The following is an 18,056-nucleotide window of genomic DNA, read 5'->3' on the forward strand; positions in this document are numbered from 1 at the left end:
ACTATAGAATATAAGGGGTATGAGAGTAAATTATCTTCCAATTTTAGGTTATGGGAGTAATTTGCCATAGGCTATATGACTGGAAGAATTATTGTGATATAGTTCTAGAAGAGGCTCAATAATTAGTGGCATTTCTAGACTATGGAACTCGCAAAATGTCGTAGCAAGAATAGGCGATAAAATTCTGCCTACTAAAACACGCAAGCTATATTCAATTTTCCATGTGACTGACGTGTGTAGAATCATTTGGATTTTAAGGTTATCTGTAAAAGACAGGCGTGGCTCAACATCGTAGATTGGTGTTATCAAAACTAGTACACAGCCCTAGGCCACTACGACATACTGATGCTTCCAGAAAGTATGCAAGTCCGAAGCTAGATGAGCATACCACAAGGTGATGAACTACAAGAGGACTAACTTGGTTTTCTTAGCGGCGGAATTGCATACTTTCTCGCAACGCGAATAGGCTTGGTGTGAAATTCTTGCCGCTAGGAAGGAAGGATATTAGGTATTAAACTTTTAGCTAATGTACCTCATCGATGTCGCCTTTCTTCCTTACACATTCTGGCGCTTCTTACCCGCGGAAGAACCATAGGCAAGTGCTCAAGTATTCACAATTGAGTTCTCGAACCCGTGAGGCCTCCGACTTTTTGTCGTTAAGGTCATCTACAGAGCGCTCATCTAGGCACACATCATAACGATACTCAGATCTTTTGAGTCCTGACCATTCCTCCGAAGTGTGCATCACTAGGGTTTCTTGAAAGGATTTCTTGGGAGCACAGTGGAGGCTCGCTCCTAGTTTGGGGAGATTTACTCCTGATCGATATCAACAGCGACACGCTCCGGGAAAAAGGCTGGAAGGCTAGATGAACTATATTGCGATCGATCGATGCTTTACATGTCTACTACGCGTCGCCGCAAATCCTTCCCTTAAAGTACACATTATATAATTTATCAAACCTGTTCTAAAATTACCAGGACCATATTTTGGGAATGGATGCTGATCATATGCCAGGGCGAGAGAAGCCTATTCGACGAAGAAAACCAAAAAACCGGGTAAGTGATCGTCATGCACAGACATCAAGATTCAAGATCCACTACCAAGGCGAAACAAAGGGAAAACTTGTTGTCCTTTGCATCTCCCACGAAATGACGCCACGGGTAACGGTGCATATGTGGCGGTGCGTGTGGCCCAAGTTGTCATCTTCCTATATTGTCATTGGTCGAGAAGCTTGAGGATTGTGTAAAGTGGAATGACGGTAAACCAAAAATCTCTCAAAAGCCATGTAAATCATTTGCTGTCCTCTCTTTCAATTTGTGACACTTAATTTACTAGAGAATGGAGTGGATGTCTCGATACACTGCATAAACGTCAAAGAAATAGATGAAGAAAGACTCCTCGGAGCTTTGCTCCGGTCATGTTGGGATTCTCGTTGGAAGTTGATACTTGTATCAAAATATGGCTACGTCACATAATAATGTTTTAGATATATGTTGCTGCCATTCACTCGAGGTTTCCTCGAAATGAATCAATCCTCTCTTCTATTCTGCATTCACATTAAAGTTTAAACTATAAGCATAGCCACTCGAACCCTGCCTTGCCAGCCCTCTAATAAGTCGAACTCAAAGTTGTTCTCCATTATCAAGTCTACACACAACACGAACATATATCCTCAACAAACGTCAAACTTCAACGGCACCGCACAACGCAACTGCAAACACAAAATGGCACCTTTGATTACAATGCAAAAGTCGCCCGAAAGAGCATTTGCTCTGCAGAAATACTTGATCCTCCACTCTCAGCATGATGCTCTCCAGAAGCACATCAACCAAGTGGCTGCTTCCATTCCCGATAGTCCCACCGGATATACTGATCGTCATCGCAACTTTTCCATCTCTTCAGACAGCAGTACTGGTAGTGATGCATCCATTTCACCTCTCAGTCCACCTATCCCCAACATCAACTCCCGCAGGGGCAGTCTTCCAACCTCTTTCGGGCACATGCAACATTCTCACCGCGAAGAAAGAACCAATTCACTACCAGCGGTTGCGGATGAATCGGTCGTTGAAGTGATTCAGGAGGATGAGCAGAAGTTGAAGGATGTGAACCAACAAATCAAGACTGCCTTGACTGATCTACTCAACTGTGAGAGTGTAAAGGGCGATGTCAGATATAGGAAATGGGTTCAAACACGATTGATGGACACGGAAAGAGAATTGAAGGAGCGCAGAACGAGAAGTTGTGAGAGGAGAAGAAGCGAAGACATGAGTCTTTGAAGAGATCCTTGAGATCGAACGATGAAATGGACGACAGACTAGAGGAACTGATACCCCGATAGAGTGGTTGGGCTAACGGCGGTATGGTATGATAGCTCCAAATGGGTATCGAATATCTACAGGATGGACACGGTTAGAAAAGGCGTTTTAGGAGGGGAGGAAGGATCTTTGGCTTTCCGGATTTTATTTGATACCCATACGCTGTTTTTCGCAGCACTACTATTCAATTCTATGACTTTTTCTGATGTATATTTACATACATGGCTTCACGAACATGATCTGTGATTTTGCAGATGTTGTGTGTGATGTGTGATAATCGGTGAGTCGGAGTGTTATGTTATGAGTATTCTTCATGAACTCGTAAGCCATTCATGAAAAAGGGAAAGGCTCTGTCTTCTCCGCACGTTCTCTTTATCTTTATCTCAACCCACCTTTCTATGTCCTTTTTACTACGCCACCACCAACATCAACATCAATAAAAGAAAGTTTCGTCACTACAATGATGAATGTCACTCTGCTTCGTATTAATAAAGATGCGGAGAATTTCAAGTATCAAACGTCTGATCTGAAGTTCCAACCGAGGCAATAATACCAGGTAATGCCGGATATGTCAGCCCGCAAAAACGTTAGAGTTCCAGATTTTCAGTCTCGGATGAAGCAGAATCCGTCTCGAAAGCATACATTCCAGACGAATTTGATACAAAACCGTCCCATGCTGCTATGCATTCTACTTTCTGAGTCAATGACCCCAGATCACAGGTGAGAAGGAGGTAGGCTATGCCGTTTTCATAATAGGATATTGAACTATTGATATCCGAGCACATTTATCTTTAAAGTACCTTCGGACGGCGTACATTAATAAAGGTCGCTCTACTGAATCTACATCGTTCGAAGATTTTGGTTTTATATACGAATTCAATTGAAGTTTCATTGCAGAATTACATTGAGAGAATCTGTCCAAGAAGAGATTCCGAATTACACATTTAAAGCATAGTCGGCTTGGAAGACATGGAGAAGTGCGCAGAAGAGAAGATTGCACCACAGCATAAAAGTGCATGGTTTGGATTCATCAAGGTATGGCATCTATCTTCTTTCTCATGTTTTTCATATCATCAATGTCTGGTCGCTGGGCACGACATGCACGCTGCTGATTTCAGATATACATCGATGGACGATATCCCGTAATGAGCTTCCCAGCGTTCAACGGGAATAGCATTCCTGCAATCGTTTACCCTCGAGATAATCATATACATACATACTAACGATTACTCCTTAGTCGATAGCAACATTCAAAGGCGATCTTTCAACGCTCACAGCGCCTCCATTTCTTCTCTCTCCACAATCAATTGTCGAATTCCCTACCTACTGGGCAGAACACCCCTCTCTGTTCATCGCACCCACACAATCCGAGTCTGCTGAAGAAAGAGCGTTACTGGTATTAAAATGGTTCATTAGTACATTGAAGTGGCAGCATAGTGCTCGGGATGAGAATGGAAAGAAGAAGGGGATGAAACCCCTCAATCCGTTTTTGGGAGAGTGTTTTATGGGTTCTTGGGAGGATGATGGGGAGGGTACTGGAAAAACGGATTTGGTTGCTGAGCAAGTTAGGTAAAGTTTTTATACTTTGGGAAGAGAAATGGGAAGCAATACTAACGATTGACAGTCATCATCCGCCAGCTACAGCATATAATATCTCGAACGAAAAACATGGCGTACAAGTAAGTATTTCTGTTGCTTGTTAATTTAATTGTGTCTCATGCTAACACTCTTCCTCTAGCTCCAAGGCACCATCGCTCCACAATCCTACTTTAGCTCAACAGTACACATCGAGCGAAACGGCTATTCCATCCTAACCCTCTCTCAACACAACGAAACACACCTAATTACTCAGCCACCTATACATATAGTCGGTATCATGTCCGGTTCTCTTAACCCTGAATTGAGCGGCACTTCCTATATCCGTTCCTCATCCGGTTTCACAACTCGAATATCTTATTCCTCGAAAGGCTGGATCAGTGGAACACCTAACACATTTTCCGCAATCATATATAAAGACGGATGTGAGAGTACTCCAATATATAAAGCCGAAGGGCAGTGGAGTGGGGAATTCAAAATCAAGGACCTGAGAAGTGGAAAATGCATATTGCAATTGAATGCGAATTCTTTGAAGAGGAAATCGCTAAAAGTTAAACCGATCGAGCAGCAAAAGGAATACGAATCGAGAAGAGCCTGGCGATATGTTACACAAGCTATTAATGAAAATGATGTTTTCAAAATTGGGAAAGAGAAAGGGAAGATAGAGAATGAACAGAGAGAATTGAGGAGGAAGGAAAAGGCTAAGGGGATAGTTTGGGAAAGAAGATTTTTTGTTAAGAGGGGGAGGGATGAAGTTGCGGAACGGTTAGCGAATGGATTAGAGGGATTAAGCTTAGAAAGTGGAGGTGGGATATGGAAGTGGGATAAGGAGAGGTATAGGGCTATGGAGCGTAGGGATACGGAACAGATGAGACGAACGGATGATGTGAAGAATCCGTTAGTGACGAGATGGGAATCAGGGGTTATGGTAACGGAAGTCAGTATTTGAATATTGGGTTAGATATCATTAGATAACGACTAGTTAATGAACATACTAGATCTACTTTTCAGGAGTTACCCTCACAGCAACCTCACCCAAAATGATGTAATAAGAGTGCAATAACAAAAGCAGTACTGACCATCTCATTTCAAATAAATATCCTGCTGCCAACAACTTGGATGACTGCCTGGTATCTCGATCACTACCAACAGCGCATCCTCCATATTCCAATATTACATCTTCTAAAAACTGTAGATCTTATGATCACCAAAAAAAACAGCACTTCAACCAAGCTTTCGTAACCCCTCTACCAAGCTTTCCAGAATCCACAATCGCATGCACACCACGTATTAAAGTTCCACAGCATACTCGACAAGGCCAGCTGATGCCCGAGATCCTAGAAATCCTGGAATTTGTTACCTTCCTTAGGTGATCCGCCTTGTTTGTAACGTTAATGGGCGCTTGGGGCTGGCTGGGCTGAGACCCCTCTTTATGATTTGCGGGTACATGCTGCTGAGGCATCAATCATGTTGTGGACAGGGATTTATTTTGAGAGATAATCATTATGATGATGGTGGTGGTGGTGATGATGTCATACCCCGCAATGCGTGGATGTTGATGGAATGGCCCCTCCCTTGAGCTTGAGGTCTATCATGACTCTAGCTATATGGGGTGAATGAAATTCAATTTAATTTCTATCCAGTTCAGTTGCTGTAGTGTGATATCGGGGACAGAAAATCTGGGAGGGTGATGCTTGGTTGGTTTAATGGAGTTTTTTGCTCCTATTTTTGAGGGGCTGGTAAGCTTGAGTTTGTACCATGTATGCGTAGGTAGGTAGTAGTGCTACCCTTGGGTTAAATCTGAATTAGAGTTTTGATTTAACTGCACTGTATTTTGCTGTATTTATAGCTGATGGGTACTGGTATTAGAGTGGTATCTTAAATAGGTATATATTCGAAAGTCTAATAAAATACTATAAGGCTGAGCTAAGGATGCGGGGGGTTCAGGCTAAGCCGTATTGAATCTATGGAGTCAGTATGGAAACTTTCAAGGTCTAGGTAGTTAAGGTTGTATAGAATTGCGATTAGTTCAATAGAATTCCGTAGTTCGAGCCACAGTACTTATTATATTAGATGGAGAATTATTACTGGGTGGAATCATTGGAATGCCATGCACATCTATCTGCCTTTCAGCACCGACGGAATTGAATCTTAATTTTTCACTACCTACTATGTGCCTACATATTAATTTACTCCAAGATACATACGGCTTACTAGCGGTCAAAGCTTACTCGGTAGATTTCAAAGGTCCCAAGTCTAGACCTTTATAATAAGATCCCGCATGAGCATAGCTAGCACACACAAAAATTCTCAACACAACATCGCAGTCTCGACTTTCTTCAACAGTCACCCAGGAATCTCCAATTAATTTACACCTTTCCTACATTCGAAGATGGCTTCTCTTGACGATATGCAGTCATCCGCCTTGAATGACTCTGAAAAGAAGATTCTAAAAATAACATCGCAGGTGCCAACGAAGATGAAATGCCTGCAGTGATCCATGCTGAGTATATTTCCGAACTCAAGCAGCGATATTTCGGTCTCGAGCAGCGATATGCCAATATGCAGGAACTGCATTACCATCGGATTTATCTTGCAATGATTTTGGGTTTCTCAGCATTTGTGGTTGTTTGCATACTTAATGCAAAGAAAGTAAGCTTATACTCTCTTCAAAGTATCAGATATTTAGGACATTCTAATATATCATGTTTTTCGGTTTACCAGCAATACTTCATCTCAATTCGATTAGCGGTTCGTTCTTTGGATATGCGACCTGCATACACATACAATGATAGGATATTACGACATTTACGATACAATACGAAAGTCCAGGATACGAATTTATGAACAGCAATGAATTTATGGTGGACAGGGAGTTTGCTCTTTTGGATACCCAGGTATAGAGTTATGATTGGCGCAAAGGCGAATTCTTTACTTTTCAACACTGATGATCTGGAGTCTTGAGTGGCTGGTGAGGGGTTCTTGATACTCATAGGTCAATATAGATGTCAGGGGTCTTTGGGATTTAAAAGACACATGAAGGCTCTCGACCTTCAGATTACCTGTAGCTTACCAAATTCACATACATAAATACTAGTCACAGTGCGGTTTTCTCTCTTCCGGACTTATACTGATTCTACGAGGCTTGGCAGAGATATCACGCTCGGGTGTAAATTTTTAGTGGTCCCATTTTGCATATGTTGTACACATCGTACAAGTGAAAGATTCTATTTTTAGTCGCGGGGTCGTAAAGCGCGAGAAGCTTACAACTACCCGATGTATTATTACACAAACCCGGATTTGACTCTCAACATTTCTCCTATATTGATTTCTGAATCTCGTTTCTGACCATTGCATCATATCAACTTACATTATTATGTAATTCCCTGTCGCTTTTCTGGTGGATTATTTTTTATCTGCTGCGCGATCCAAGTTTTGGTTAGGAAAGTCCCCGACCCGGTATTTGGGGTCATTACGTCATAACTTTGCATCGCAAGCTACAGTTTTTGATAAATAAGCTCAAAGAACCTCCCTCAACTCTCCATCAGCAACAAACTCACAAACAAAATCACAAACTCATAACTTCACAACTCCATAAGCAAAGCAAAGCAAAATCGCAAACGAACAGCAAACCAAACTGAAAACTCATCGCAAAAATGTCTGACAAGAATACTTCCACTCTCCAATCATACCTTGATTCTGCTTCTGGCGCAGCTCAATCGGCGCTTGGTTCTATCACCGGTAACCCTGCTGATAAGGTATGTTTCCCCTCTCCCCTTTCGCTTCTTTCCTCTCTCCCTCATTTCCATATCCCCCCTCTCCCCCCCCCAAAAAATACAAACCACCATACTAACCCCCAACCCCCTAGCACGCCGCCGCCCAAAAACACGACGAAGCAGCCCTCAAACACGACGCCTCACACGCCGGAATCTCCGCCGGCGGTTTCAGCGCCTCCTCCTCGGGCGCCGTAACCAAGAACGATCCCGCGCGCCAAGAAGGATCCTGGAATCAAACGGTCGGATCGGGCAAGGAATTCGTGGGGGGAATCCTCGGAAGCGAGGAGATGAAGAAGGATGGTCGCGAACAGAATGCTGCGGGGAGAGGCCAGGAGGCTCAGGGACAATTGAATGATTTGGGTAGTGGGGTCAAGAATAGAGTGCAGGGTAGTGTGGGGGGTGCGGTTGCCGGGATTGTGGGTGACAGGGAGAAGGAGGAGGAGAGGAGGGATCAGCATGATGCCGGGAAGACGCAGCAGAGGGGTGTGGAGAGTGAGTTGGAGAGACAGAACAAGTAGGCGTGTGTGGATGGGAGGGAAATTAATGTTTAGAGATACCCAGTGAGATGGATGGATGGATGCATGCATGGCTTAGGATCGGTACTAGGTTTTATTGGGATCAAATATCCGCCGACGGATTGTACATTACGAAGAAACGAATAAATGAATGAAATTGCATGGTTTTCACATCGTCTCAATAGGAAATCATCAAACAAATTTCTTTCTTGCATACGTGAGATGTCATGGTTTATAAACGCATGCTTGTCATATTTGCCAGTTGGTCAGTCAACAGTCAATCCTCTCAACAAACCAAGGAAAACCCTACCAGCTATATATATACATATATACATGCAAAACCCCCAACCTAATCCAATCCTCTCAACCCTAAATTTTCCCCTCCACCTCTCCCACTCCCTACCCACCACACAATTGCGTAATACTTTGTATTCCTCTCTCCGCATCCGCATTTCTCCTTCTAAATGCGATTCATCATCGACATCGATGATGAAGAAAATGAAAACTCGAAAGCATTATCTGATAATATCAGATCATGCCTATCTATCTATCTATCGATTTATAAAACTACACACAAAAATCCTCTCTCTAATCTCCCCTCTCTCCCACACAGACTCTCCCACTCAAATACCAATCCATAAAATATGAAAAAAAAAAAAAAAAAAAAAATCAAATAACGTAACGTATGGGGAACTCGGACATATGGGGAACTCGGACACTTTTAGCCCATCACCAACTTGAAACCGCAATAACTTTTATTATGCATACCCAATCACCTTCTACATCTGCTCAAATTGAAGAGAAGCTTCAAAAGGCTATAATTTCACTTCAATTGAAAGAATTTAAATCAATTAGAAAGGCTGCAGAGCATTTTGAAGTCCCTAAGTCTACCCTAGCTGATAGGCTGGCTGGGAAGAAAACACGTTCCCAAACCCACGAAATGGCTCAAATTCTTTCAAACGCAGAAGAAAATACTCTTGTACGATGGATTTCACGACTTACCATCACTGGATTCCCTGCTACACCTATGTTGGTGAAGGAAATGGCCGACGAAATTCGTCTTCGACGCGTTCGGGTCGCGTCATCTCGAAATCCTACCTCGACAGAAATTCCACCTATAGGCCACGAATGGATCTATAGATTCCAAAAACGACATCCAGAACTTAAAACATGCTATTCACGTCAATTAGAGTCTAATCGGGCTAAAGAAGCAACTCCGGAGAATATTCAGGCTTGGTTTGACGCGTTTCGCACGCGTCTCATTGAGCGAAAGTATGAATTAGATGATATGTATAATATGGATGAAACCGGATTTGGAGTTGGAAGTACTCAAAGTACGCGCATTATAGTCGATTCTACTCAGAAGTCGAATTGGAAAGTTACAGCTGGCAAGCAAGAATGGATAACTGCATTTGAATGTATCAATGCAGCTGGAAATGCTCTATCACCTATGGTCATTTTCAAGGCTCAGAATACGAATTCTGCATGGATTCCAAAGGACACACCTCAAAGCTGGCAGTTCTCTACTAGTACAAATGGATGGACCTCAAATAGCCATGGATTAGAATGGTTAAAAAGGGTTTTCGAACCAGAATCCAAGAAAGTGTCAGGTGACCGACCTCGACTTTTGATCATGGATGGCCATTCAAGCCATATTACAGGTAGCTTTATTGCTTTCTGTATAGATAATGATATCGATTTACTTATATTACCTCCTCATTGCTCTCACTTGCTTCAGCCACTTGATATTGCGGTGTATGGGCCAATGAAACGATATCATGCTTTAGAGGTCGATCGATATTCTCGAGCTGGTGTAAAGCGAATCCAAAGAGCTGAATGGGTAGAACTCTTTCAAAATATCAGAAAAAAAGCATTGAATTCTTCTAATATTAAAGCTGGCTGGAGAGGAGCTGGTTTAGTACCTTTTGCCCCACGAAAAGTACTCGATTCATTACCATTTAACTCCTCCCAGCAACCTTCTACTCCACAAATGAGAACCCCCAATCAAGACCTAGACTTGTCTATACTCAGGAGTTCTCCTCCAGATGGAACAGAACTAAGGCAAGCAAATCAGATCTTTAATACAGCTCTAGCAAGCAGTGGTTCTCCTGCATCGCCAACTCGTCGATATGCCAAGAGAATGACTAGGCTTGTAGAATCTCAAAATGCTGAGATAGCCCTACTTCGGAAACAGCTCTCTGATGCTCAGGAGGTAATTGAGACTCGAAAGAAGAGAACTAAAGGCAAAAGAGTCAAATTACAAGGTCAATTTGTCTTTAGTACTAAGGAAGTATTGAAAATGGTACGTGAGGCGGAGGAAAAACCGAAGGAGAAAAAGCCACGAGGACGGCCACGCAAACGCCCAATTGAAGAATCAGAAGAAGAGATTGAAGAAGAAGAGCTAGAGAATAGTTCAAGTGATTCGGAATTGGAATTGGAGGATTGTGTGGCTCGTAGAACAAGATCGCGTGTAGAATAATTGAAAAAGTGTCCGAGTTCCCCATATGTCCGAGTTCCCCATACGTTACGTTATAAAAAAGTTACTCTTCTCCTACAAAGTTCCATGATTCCACTCCATCAATCACCTAGATAGAATAACTAGAATGAATGAACGAGTCTTGAGAGAATATTTCATAAGATCTCCCACACACAGCTACCTACCTAGATACCCCGTAGATAATAAATTTCACATCCATTTCATCATCTATTCACTTCTCAACTACAATATCCGAGCATGGACAAGTGCTCATTACACAGTTCTAATCCGAACATAATAGCAATTTCATTCTAATAGAATCATATTCAGATAACGAAGGCATGAGATATTTGGAAGATCAATGCGTTGTTACGCAGGTAATAAAGTATATTTATCCATATCATACAGGAGAGAATAATAATAGATCAGCGAGCTAATGCAACTCTCACACTTAATTTCTATTCTCTCATCGCAGTCGCTCTCTCCATACTCAGGACAACGTAACTCATCCATCTGAAATCCGAGTTGCACAAGCCCTACTATCCCAGAAAAATGCATCTCATACCACAACACAAAAATGCAAAACATTGAAAGCCCGCTCGTCCGTCCTACCTACCGCAATTGAAAATCATTTTTGCATGCATAATATCAAGATATATCCATCACACCACAAACTACTAGTCAATTTCAAACAGGACAAAAACCCAGAACACTAACTGACACTTTCATGAAATGAAAAAAGCACGCATATAAACTTCAACCTACCTTGCGCTACAATGCAGGACGCCTATCAGCCTACACACCCATTTTCAATAGATATCCAACATAAAAGAATGCAAAAAGTTCACCACTCATGACTACATGAGTGGCTACATCTTTACCGAAGCTGACTACTTCGGTTGCTAATAGGGTTTATCCAACAAGAGGATCCATGGTTGGCCGCGGTGGGGTACCAGCCCCGAAGAAATAAACCCTTAGCTAATTTTATATTTTTTTATAAATTATTTTTGGGTTTATAATTTATTGGGTCGACTTTGGCGCTGATTTTGGCGATATTGCATAGGTTTATGCATTTCCTTGTTCGTTTTTTTTGTCGGAAGTCGAGTCGAGTCGCATACCATTAAGGCATGGAGGGGTTTTGGCGGGTGCCTTCGTTATGGCGAAAGTCATTGTGTTATCATGGTATATATTCGAAAGCGAGGTAGTGAATGTATTGTAGTATGTCATTGACAAATGAGCTAGCGAGCCTGTGCGCCGATGAGTTCGGATGAGAGAAGGATTGAAGTGAGGTGGATGTTGGAGAAGCGACCCACTTGCACCCATAGAGCCCACGGTGAAATAGGCTGATGTATCTGATAGTTTTCTTTTGAGGGTGTTGATAGCATCTGCTGTTTAGACTCCTTTGAATCTTTCTAGGACGACCGTGGAGTAGATTGATATGATGACTTCACCATGCCAAACTCCTCACCACACATGGCAATTCGAGTTTTGTTTCTGTATCTCAGCATATTGAGCCGCATAAACGGGCTGTTGTATATAACAGGCTTGAGTTCACTGAATAGTCGTTGTGAATGATGGACTGGACTGAATGTGGAGGTTATCGGTCGCATAATTCGAACCAGGAAACTTTGATGTTACATGGAGAGCATATCTCGCCACAACTTGGTGTCAAAATACATTCAAGGCAATGGCTCGTCTTATTTTGATACGAGATATGATGCTTTTTATGTTGCGCCTTTCGCTTGCGAGCGGTATAACACTGAAATTTATCATCGTGGCTGCGTTTACTCAGGCTTGTAAGTTTTTCCTTTGTATGGCTGAGAGTGGCGACAATACACACATCATTACGGAGCTGAGCTTCAAGCTTACGCTTCACTGTTCCCCATAAGGTTTATATCAGTTGCTAATGCGGATGTTCGTCTGAAGGGGTAAAATCGAGCTGCGCTTGTGGGGTTAGTTGTGTCTTCAAAATGCGGAAGAGGCGTGTGCCGGAAACGTTGCATCTAAGTAGTGACTACGACGAGCTTTATCTAAAAATTTGGGCGAACACTTACCCGGTTGAGAATTGATACGATGTCCTCTATGTCACAGTATTCAGCCTCGGCGCTCATTGGTGATTTGTATACTTTCAGGTGGAGGTATAATGTGATGATTTGATACGATGGTGTCAATCTCCAGGTCGTGTATATGAGGCTGAGCAGTGTCTGGCATAGCCTCATGCATGAGGGCTAGGCATATATAGACTTAAATTTTGGTGACTCCTGAACCATTCGAAACAGCCCATACCAAAGTTTAGGAAATGTTGTGATCCTCAACTCAAGAATCAAAAAATCTCGGAAAATAAGATCCCCCACTGATGGCAGCTGAATGTCTAGTTGTTTAAACTCTGTATACCTCATGGATGAGTGAAGAGGGAACAAATTTCACAACTCAGAGCAGGACATATCTGTTGTAAAATTGTAAAGCAGCTCCACTTTGTCTTCTCATTAAGAAAGGGGCAAGGTCCCGGCTGGAACATTACCGGTAGTCCTCCTTCAATGAGTGGCAATGAGTATCTTCCCAGAGACTTTAAGCACAAAACAGGCATATAGTTGATGCCATCTAGATATCTCCTGTGAGATTCGCGATTTGTTGGCTTGATAGTATAGGCCTCATTCGCCATTTCCAAATATGGAAATGATTCTCTGTCTGCGTGCAGATACGATTCCCCCGTGTGCCTGAAATTTTGGGGTTGAAACTTCCAGCGATTTGCATGATTTGTAAAATGACCATATCAACTATCGGGAAACTTATGGTGTAAATCCAAAATCGAGAGCCTCAAACATTGCTCGGATGACACCTCGGTAACACGGCACATGCTTCTTACAGATCGGACGCTTCCAATTCATATGCTCGGGATGAGGTTGTTTATGTGTGAAGAAACTCATCTTCGATCCCACTCCAATTCAAAAGCAACAATTGGCGAGAGAGGAGGGCAAGAGTTGCAAATTGTTCCTAATCTGGCATCGCCACACCTCAGAATTTAAAATCTGGCTGCCATAATGGTTCGGAGCAACCGGGTGAGCGCTTTGCAGGATGACTTAATGCGTAGGAGATGATAGGAAGAGCAGAAGAAACTACATAAACGGATTAAGTGAAAGTATGTGTTGCAGCGAATGATATCACACCGTATTCATAGGTAGTAATACCGATGACCAAAAAACGCCCGTCTTGTTTTGGGAAGTTTTTGGGTAGCACTCGTGCAATCTACCTCCCTTCTTTAAACATTTGAGTCTTATCTTTAGCTTGGTGTATGTATGTAGGTACAACTGGAATTCGAATTTTGCAGTCTTTCGGAGACGTTGTATGACTCTAGGACCACATGGCCGGGAAATGATGCCATTGCACGCAATGACCCATATCCGTGTAATCAAATGAATGCATGGACAATTGTGTAAGGTCTTGTAAGGTCTGATGAACTGATTTATCAAGCCCCGAGAGAATCTAAGAGAATCTAGATGCTAGAACTGTTGACTCAAACCCTCGTGTTTTGATAATGGATCGTGTGAGTAGAATGATTCGTTACAGTTGATGAGGGATCCAGGTGATACCAAACCGTAGGAGACGAGATGGGCAAAGGGAAGATGCCGTTTTTGAAGACAATGTGCGATAATGTGATAAGGGGGGAGGATCAGATGGGAAGGCTAAAAACTTGCTTTTTCTTTGACAACACACGCACCGCACGAGGCGAGGATGAGAGTGATTTTGATTTGCCAAGACCTATCAGCTCATGTCGGATCACATGAGATGATGGAGATGGAAATGGAAATGGAAATAACAGTCTTCCGTCCATAATCCATGTGTAGGGAGACAGATAGGGACCTACATCGCATGTGCCTCCGTAGGTAGGTCCGATGGACGATGGACTGTGTGGCTTTGTGTAGGGATCCGAATGGAGTAATTCCTCATCTGCCCTCAATTTCCTAATTGGTCAAATATGGCCTTTGATGGTTTAGCTTTGTAAGCATGCGAAAAATGACGTCGACCCTTGTTTTCTTCCATAATATTTCGTCATCGTTGGACATCAATACGGTAACACTGCCTAAAATAGGAAAAAACGATTCATAAATTTTCATATAACCACAACATACCGAGATACTGTCGCCCTTTTTGGCAGCAACGTGTATAAATACCGTACCCGACGAGAAACGCCTGAGTAATCATCTTGCTACCTACCGGGGCAGATAGGAGAGATAGCATTCAAGGCCCGCCAGCACATATCCCTCATCCATCACCCGCCACAATAATTCTGGTCGTGGAGTCTCCCGAGTACCAAGGTGGATGTTGCCGAAAGAGATCTTTTCTTTGGCGTGTAGCTGAAACATTCCTAAGGATGAACCTTAAAGATTCTTCGTAAGGTTCTTCTCTGGCACTTTAGCATGCTCGTATCGCAATAAATTCAGACGATTGGTGCGGAGTCTAGAACAATCCCTGGCCAGGTAGGAGATGCGGACGAAGTGTTCGGATTACTACTACGCACGCACTTACCAGATATACCAAAGGATCGGATAATGATTAATCACAGTGACACTTGAAACAACGGGTCACCGTCCATTCCACAACCTCGCTCCCGTTGTTCTCATGATAGACATTCGAAGAGGCAGGATGCTGTGACCATCAAGAGCAAAAGGGCTTGGGAGAGACGGACCTTACATGCTATGCTACATGCTACATGCTACATTGACCTAGAGATACCACATCATACAATCAATTTAATAATAGAATGGGGGCCGCAGAAGAAATACTGCAACCCCACTATCACCCACCAAATTCACTCACTCATCCATCCCTCCCCCTCCATCCATCCACTTCTAGGAATGAGAGATCCGGAACATCTTGTTCAACTCCCCTTCTTTCCTGATACTGATCTCCTCGGGGCATGAGCACCGTTTGCACGTACCCTCTCCGTAACTCCTTTAAGAAAGAAAGACGGGAAAGAGCAGAAGAGAGGGGAAAGAAAGGGAAGGGAAGGAAGAACAAAAGAAATTCACTGTAAAAGAACAGTCCACCAAGTCGAAAGCTTTGGATGAATCGTCCGACAGATGTTAACCAATATTCAATATCCCCATGGGATCCTCCGTGCTCCAGAGTCTAAACACACCAAAGCTAGACCGATAGACCGATAGACAGATAGACAGATAGACCGATAGACAGATGATTACTTCCAGTCTGCCTGTCACAGGTAGGAACTGGTTCATCTTTTTTTCTCCCTTGTTTGACGGGTCTGGTTTGGTCTGGTCTGGTCTGGTCTGGTCAGATCTAATCACACATTCAATGTCGGGGCACCAATATGTTTTGTGCGCCAATACAAGCAGATGGGATGGTGATTCAGACTTCGAAAGATACAACTCTATATAAGCATATTCGCCCAATCTCTCTCATCACGAGCTGGGTGCCCAGTCCGCAGGTATGATTTGTTAAATTCCAAGATTTGTAGCAATACCCAACCAATATCAGGGATTCCAAGCATTTACAACAATAAACACAACATTGGGCTTTGTTGTGGGGATTAGAATTTCCGAGGGACCATTTTCCCACATCCATCAGCATTATTCACCTCGCTACTAACATTCACCCATCCACTCACATTCGAGAAACACCTTTTTATACATACGAAGTCCTCTTCTCACCCCATCCACATTCATGTCTTTGAAGTGAAAAGGAATTGCCAATGACCAATTAAAGCGGCCTGTCTACCTACAGACCTTGAATTCTTCCACATCCCCACTTCGAGCAAGATTTAGACGAAGGGAAGATATTCTACCCGTCTTCTATTCCCTTCAACCCTGCCTTGACCTTCCACCCCACCATCGCGATCTGAAGCAAGTAAACCCACTCACTGAACAACTTTACAACAAAAAAATTGCTACACACCATTTCTTGATCTGTTGAGCGACAACTTTTGTCGTTCGCACAATAAGACTAATACTCACCATGTCCTCCTCTACTTCGACTCCTACTCCGGTACCAGCGCCAAAGACAGTACCAGTCACACCTAAACCCGAACCCATCAAAGAAAAATCGCCAGTTCCTGTTGTTCCACCACCCAAAGAAGAAGTCGAGGAACAAGATGATGAAAGGGTAAGCACCTCTTTGCGCATTGCCTGACAGCAAGGCTGCAACTTTGATTCGAATTAAACTGACTTCAGCGCAAAACAGAGTGATGATGGGTCCGTTGGTCTACCAGATCTCGGAGAGAATATCGATTCGGCCACATTCGAACAAATTCTAGAGATGGACGATGACGAAGATGAGCGGGAGTTCAGTCGTTCTATCGTTTTTGGATTCTTTGAGCAGGCCGAGCAGACCTTTGTCAAAATGGATGATGCACTGTAAGTGGGGCTCGTATACATGTCTCTGTCGACTTGTATAATATATTCATGGAGATGGGCATCTGCGGACGCAGGTATGAATGCAAGTACTGACAACATGTAGTGAGGAGAAAGATCTAGCAACGCTTTCTTCGCTCGGGCATTTCTTGAAGGGCTCGTCGGCAACATTGGGATTGACAAAGGTCAAGGACAGTTGTGAAAAGATTCAACACTATGGACAGCAGAAAGATGAAGCTGGCACAACAGATGAACCCGACAAGGAGAAATGTTTGGCGAGAATCAAGGAAACGTTGGTTTCGGTGAAGGAGGAGTACGAAGAGGTTGAGAAGGTCCTGAAGAAGTTTTATGCCACTTGAAGGACGGCCGTACACACACATACCCCCTCAAAAAACCCCCGATGATGGAAGATCGTTCTCGTGCTTGAGGATATCTGATGTGGCAGAAGCAACCAAAAGTATTGCCTATCGGGGCTCTTGTGACGACATTGAAGTTCACGCACGAGCAGTATACTTCTCTTACAAAACAAAGCTCCCCATAGCTCAGGCGTCTCGGATTGCATTCACATACTTTATGTTGTCTGGAAATGGCATACATGGTTTTCTTATGGTGGTTTCCTCGTTTTCTTTTTATTGGTTCACATGAGGGAAATGTTTTTATTTGTTTATGTTAGCTTCTCCTTTCCCCCTTAAGATTATCTATGGATGACGGAGGTCGAGGAGGAATTTAGTTAGATGAGGTGACGAGGTGATGGTTTACCAGATTTAATCTCATGGTTACTCAGCACATGAAGTCACGACAGATGCATCAAATCAGAAGGTTCAATTCTTCCGAGACCCTGTCAATTATTTTACGATGGTGTACATTGCATATCAAAAGTGATTTGGAGATGCGGATATAAGATAAGATGTAGAAAGAGAGAGGTCACCCGTTTCTTCAGTCAGATACCTTTTTCAAAGACAATACTACGTGGTATTTACTCTCTTGCACGATCACTTGTCGCAGAATC

General features: G+C 43.0%; 4 protein-coding genes across 4 annotated transcripts; all 4 read left to right on the top strand.

Moving 5' to 3' along the window:
• The first annotated feature begins 1,335 nt into the window (after positions 1–1,335).
• Positions 1,336–2,612, top strand: BCIN_14g03590 (hypothetical protein). The gene has a single exon (XM_001549449.2). It carries the CDS (start codon positions 1,726–1,728, stop codon positions 2,275–2,277), a length of 552 nt encoding a protein of 183 aa, XP_001549499.1. The 5' UTR covers positions 1,336–1,725; the 3' UTR covers positions 2,278–2,612.
• A 104-nt stretch (positions 2,613–2,716) lies between these two features.
• BCIN_14g03600 (hypothetical protein) lies at positions 2,717–4,971 on the top strand. The gene is made up of 4 exons (XM_001549450.2): positions 2,717–3,351; positions 3,554–3,885; positions 3,941–3,995; positions 4,055–4,971. The coding sequence occupies exons 1-4, from the start codon at positions 3,286–3,288 to the stop codon at positions 4,859–4,861; spliced, it is 1,260 nt and encodes a 419-aa protein (XP_001549500.1). The 5' UTR covers positions 2,717–3,285; the 3' UTR covers positions 4,862–4,971.
• Positions 4,972–7,459: 2,488 nt separating this feature from the next.
• BCIN_14g03610 (hypothetical protein) lies at positions 7,460–8,402 on the top strand. Its single transcript, XM_001549451.2, has 2 exons — positions 7,460–7,670; positions 7,781–8,402. Exons 1-2 carry the CDS (start codon positions 7,569–7,571, stop codon positions 8,204–8,206), a joined length of 528 nt encoding a protein of 175 aa, XP_001549501.1. The 5' UTR covers positions 7,460–7,568; the 3' UTR covers positions 8,207–8,402.
• Positions 8,403–15,855: 7,453 nt separating this feature from the next.
• Bcypd1 lies at positions 15,856–18,026 on the top strand. Its single transcript, XM_024697182.1, has 4 exons — positions 15,856–16,125; positions 16,176–16,799; positions 16,878–17,050; positions 17,154–18,026. Exons 2-4 carry the CDS (start codon positions 16,653–16,655, stop codon positions 17,404–17,406), a joined length of 573 nt encoding a protein of 190 aa, XP_024552997.1. The 5' UTR covers positions 15,856–16,125; positions 16,176–16,652; the 3' UTR covers positions 17,407–18,026.
• The last annotated feature ends 30 nt before the right edge of the window (positions 18,027–18,056 follow it).

This window comes from Botrytis cinerea, chromosome 14, assembly GCF_000143535.2.
Source record: "Botrytis cinerea B05.10 chromosome 14, complete sequence".
Taxonomy (NCBI): Eukaryota; Fungi; Ascomycota; class Leotiomycetes; order Helotiales; family Sclerotiniaceae; genus Botrytis; species Botrytis cinerea.

What these genes read in the sequence shown, in the direction of transcription:
- BCIN_14g03590 (XM_001549449.2), top strand. Translation starts at nt 1,726, where the DNA reads ATGGCACCTTTGATTACAATGCAAAAGTCGCCCGAAAGAGCATTTGCT.
- BCIN_14g03600 (XM_001549450.2), top strand. Translation starts at nt 3,286, where the DNA reads ATGGAGAAGTGCGCAGAAGAGAAGATTGCACCACAGCATAAAAGTGCA. An exon ending in CATGGTTTGGATTCATCAAG is followed by an intron (nt 3,352 to 3,553) that starts GTATGGCATCTA and finishes ATTACTCCTTAG; the next exon opens with TCGATAGCAACATTCAAAGG. An exon ending in TTGGTTGCTGAGCAAGTTAG is followed by an intron (nt 3,886 to 3,940) that starts GTAAAGTTTTTA and finishes AACGATTGACAG; the next exon opens with TCATCATCCGCCAGCTACAG.
- BCIN_14g03610 (XM_001549451.2), top strand. Translation starts at nt 7,569, where the DNA reads ATGTCTGACAAGAATACTTCCACTCTCCAATCATACCTTGATTCTGCT. An exon ending in CCGGTAACCCTGCTGATAAG is followed by an intron (nt 7,671 to 7,780) that starts GTATGTTTCCCC and finishes CCAACCCCCTAG; the next exon opens with CACGCCGCCGCCCAAAAACA.
- Bcypd1 (XM_024697182.1), top strand. Translation starts at nt 16,653, where the DNA reads ATGTCCTCCTCTACTTCGACTCCTACTCCGGTACCAGCGCCAAAGACA. An exon ending in AGGAACAAGATGATGAAAGG is followed by an intron (nt 16,800 to 16,877) that starts GTAAGCACCTCT and finishes AGCGCAAAACAG; the next exon opens with AGTGATGATGGGTCCGTTGG. An exon ending in GTCAAAATGGATGATGCACT is followed by an intron (nt 17,051 to 17,153) that starts GTAAGTGGGGCT and finishes GACAACATGTAG; the next exon opens with TGAGGAGAAAGATCTAGCAA.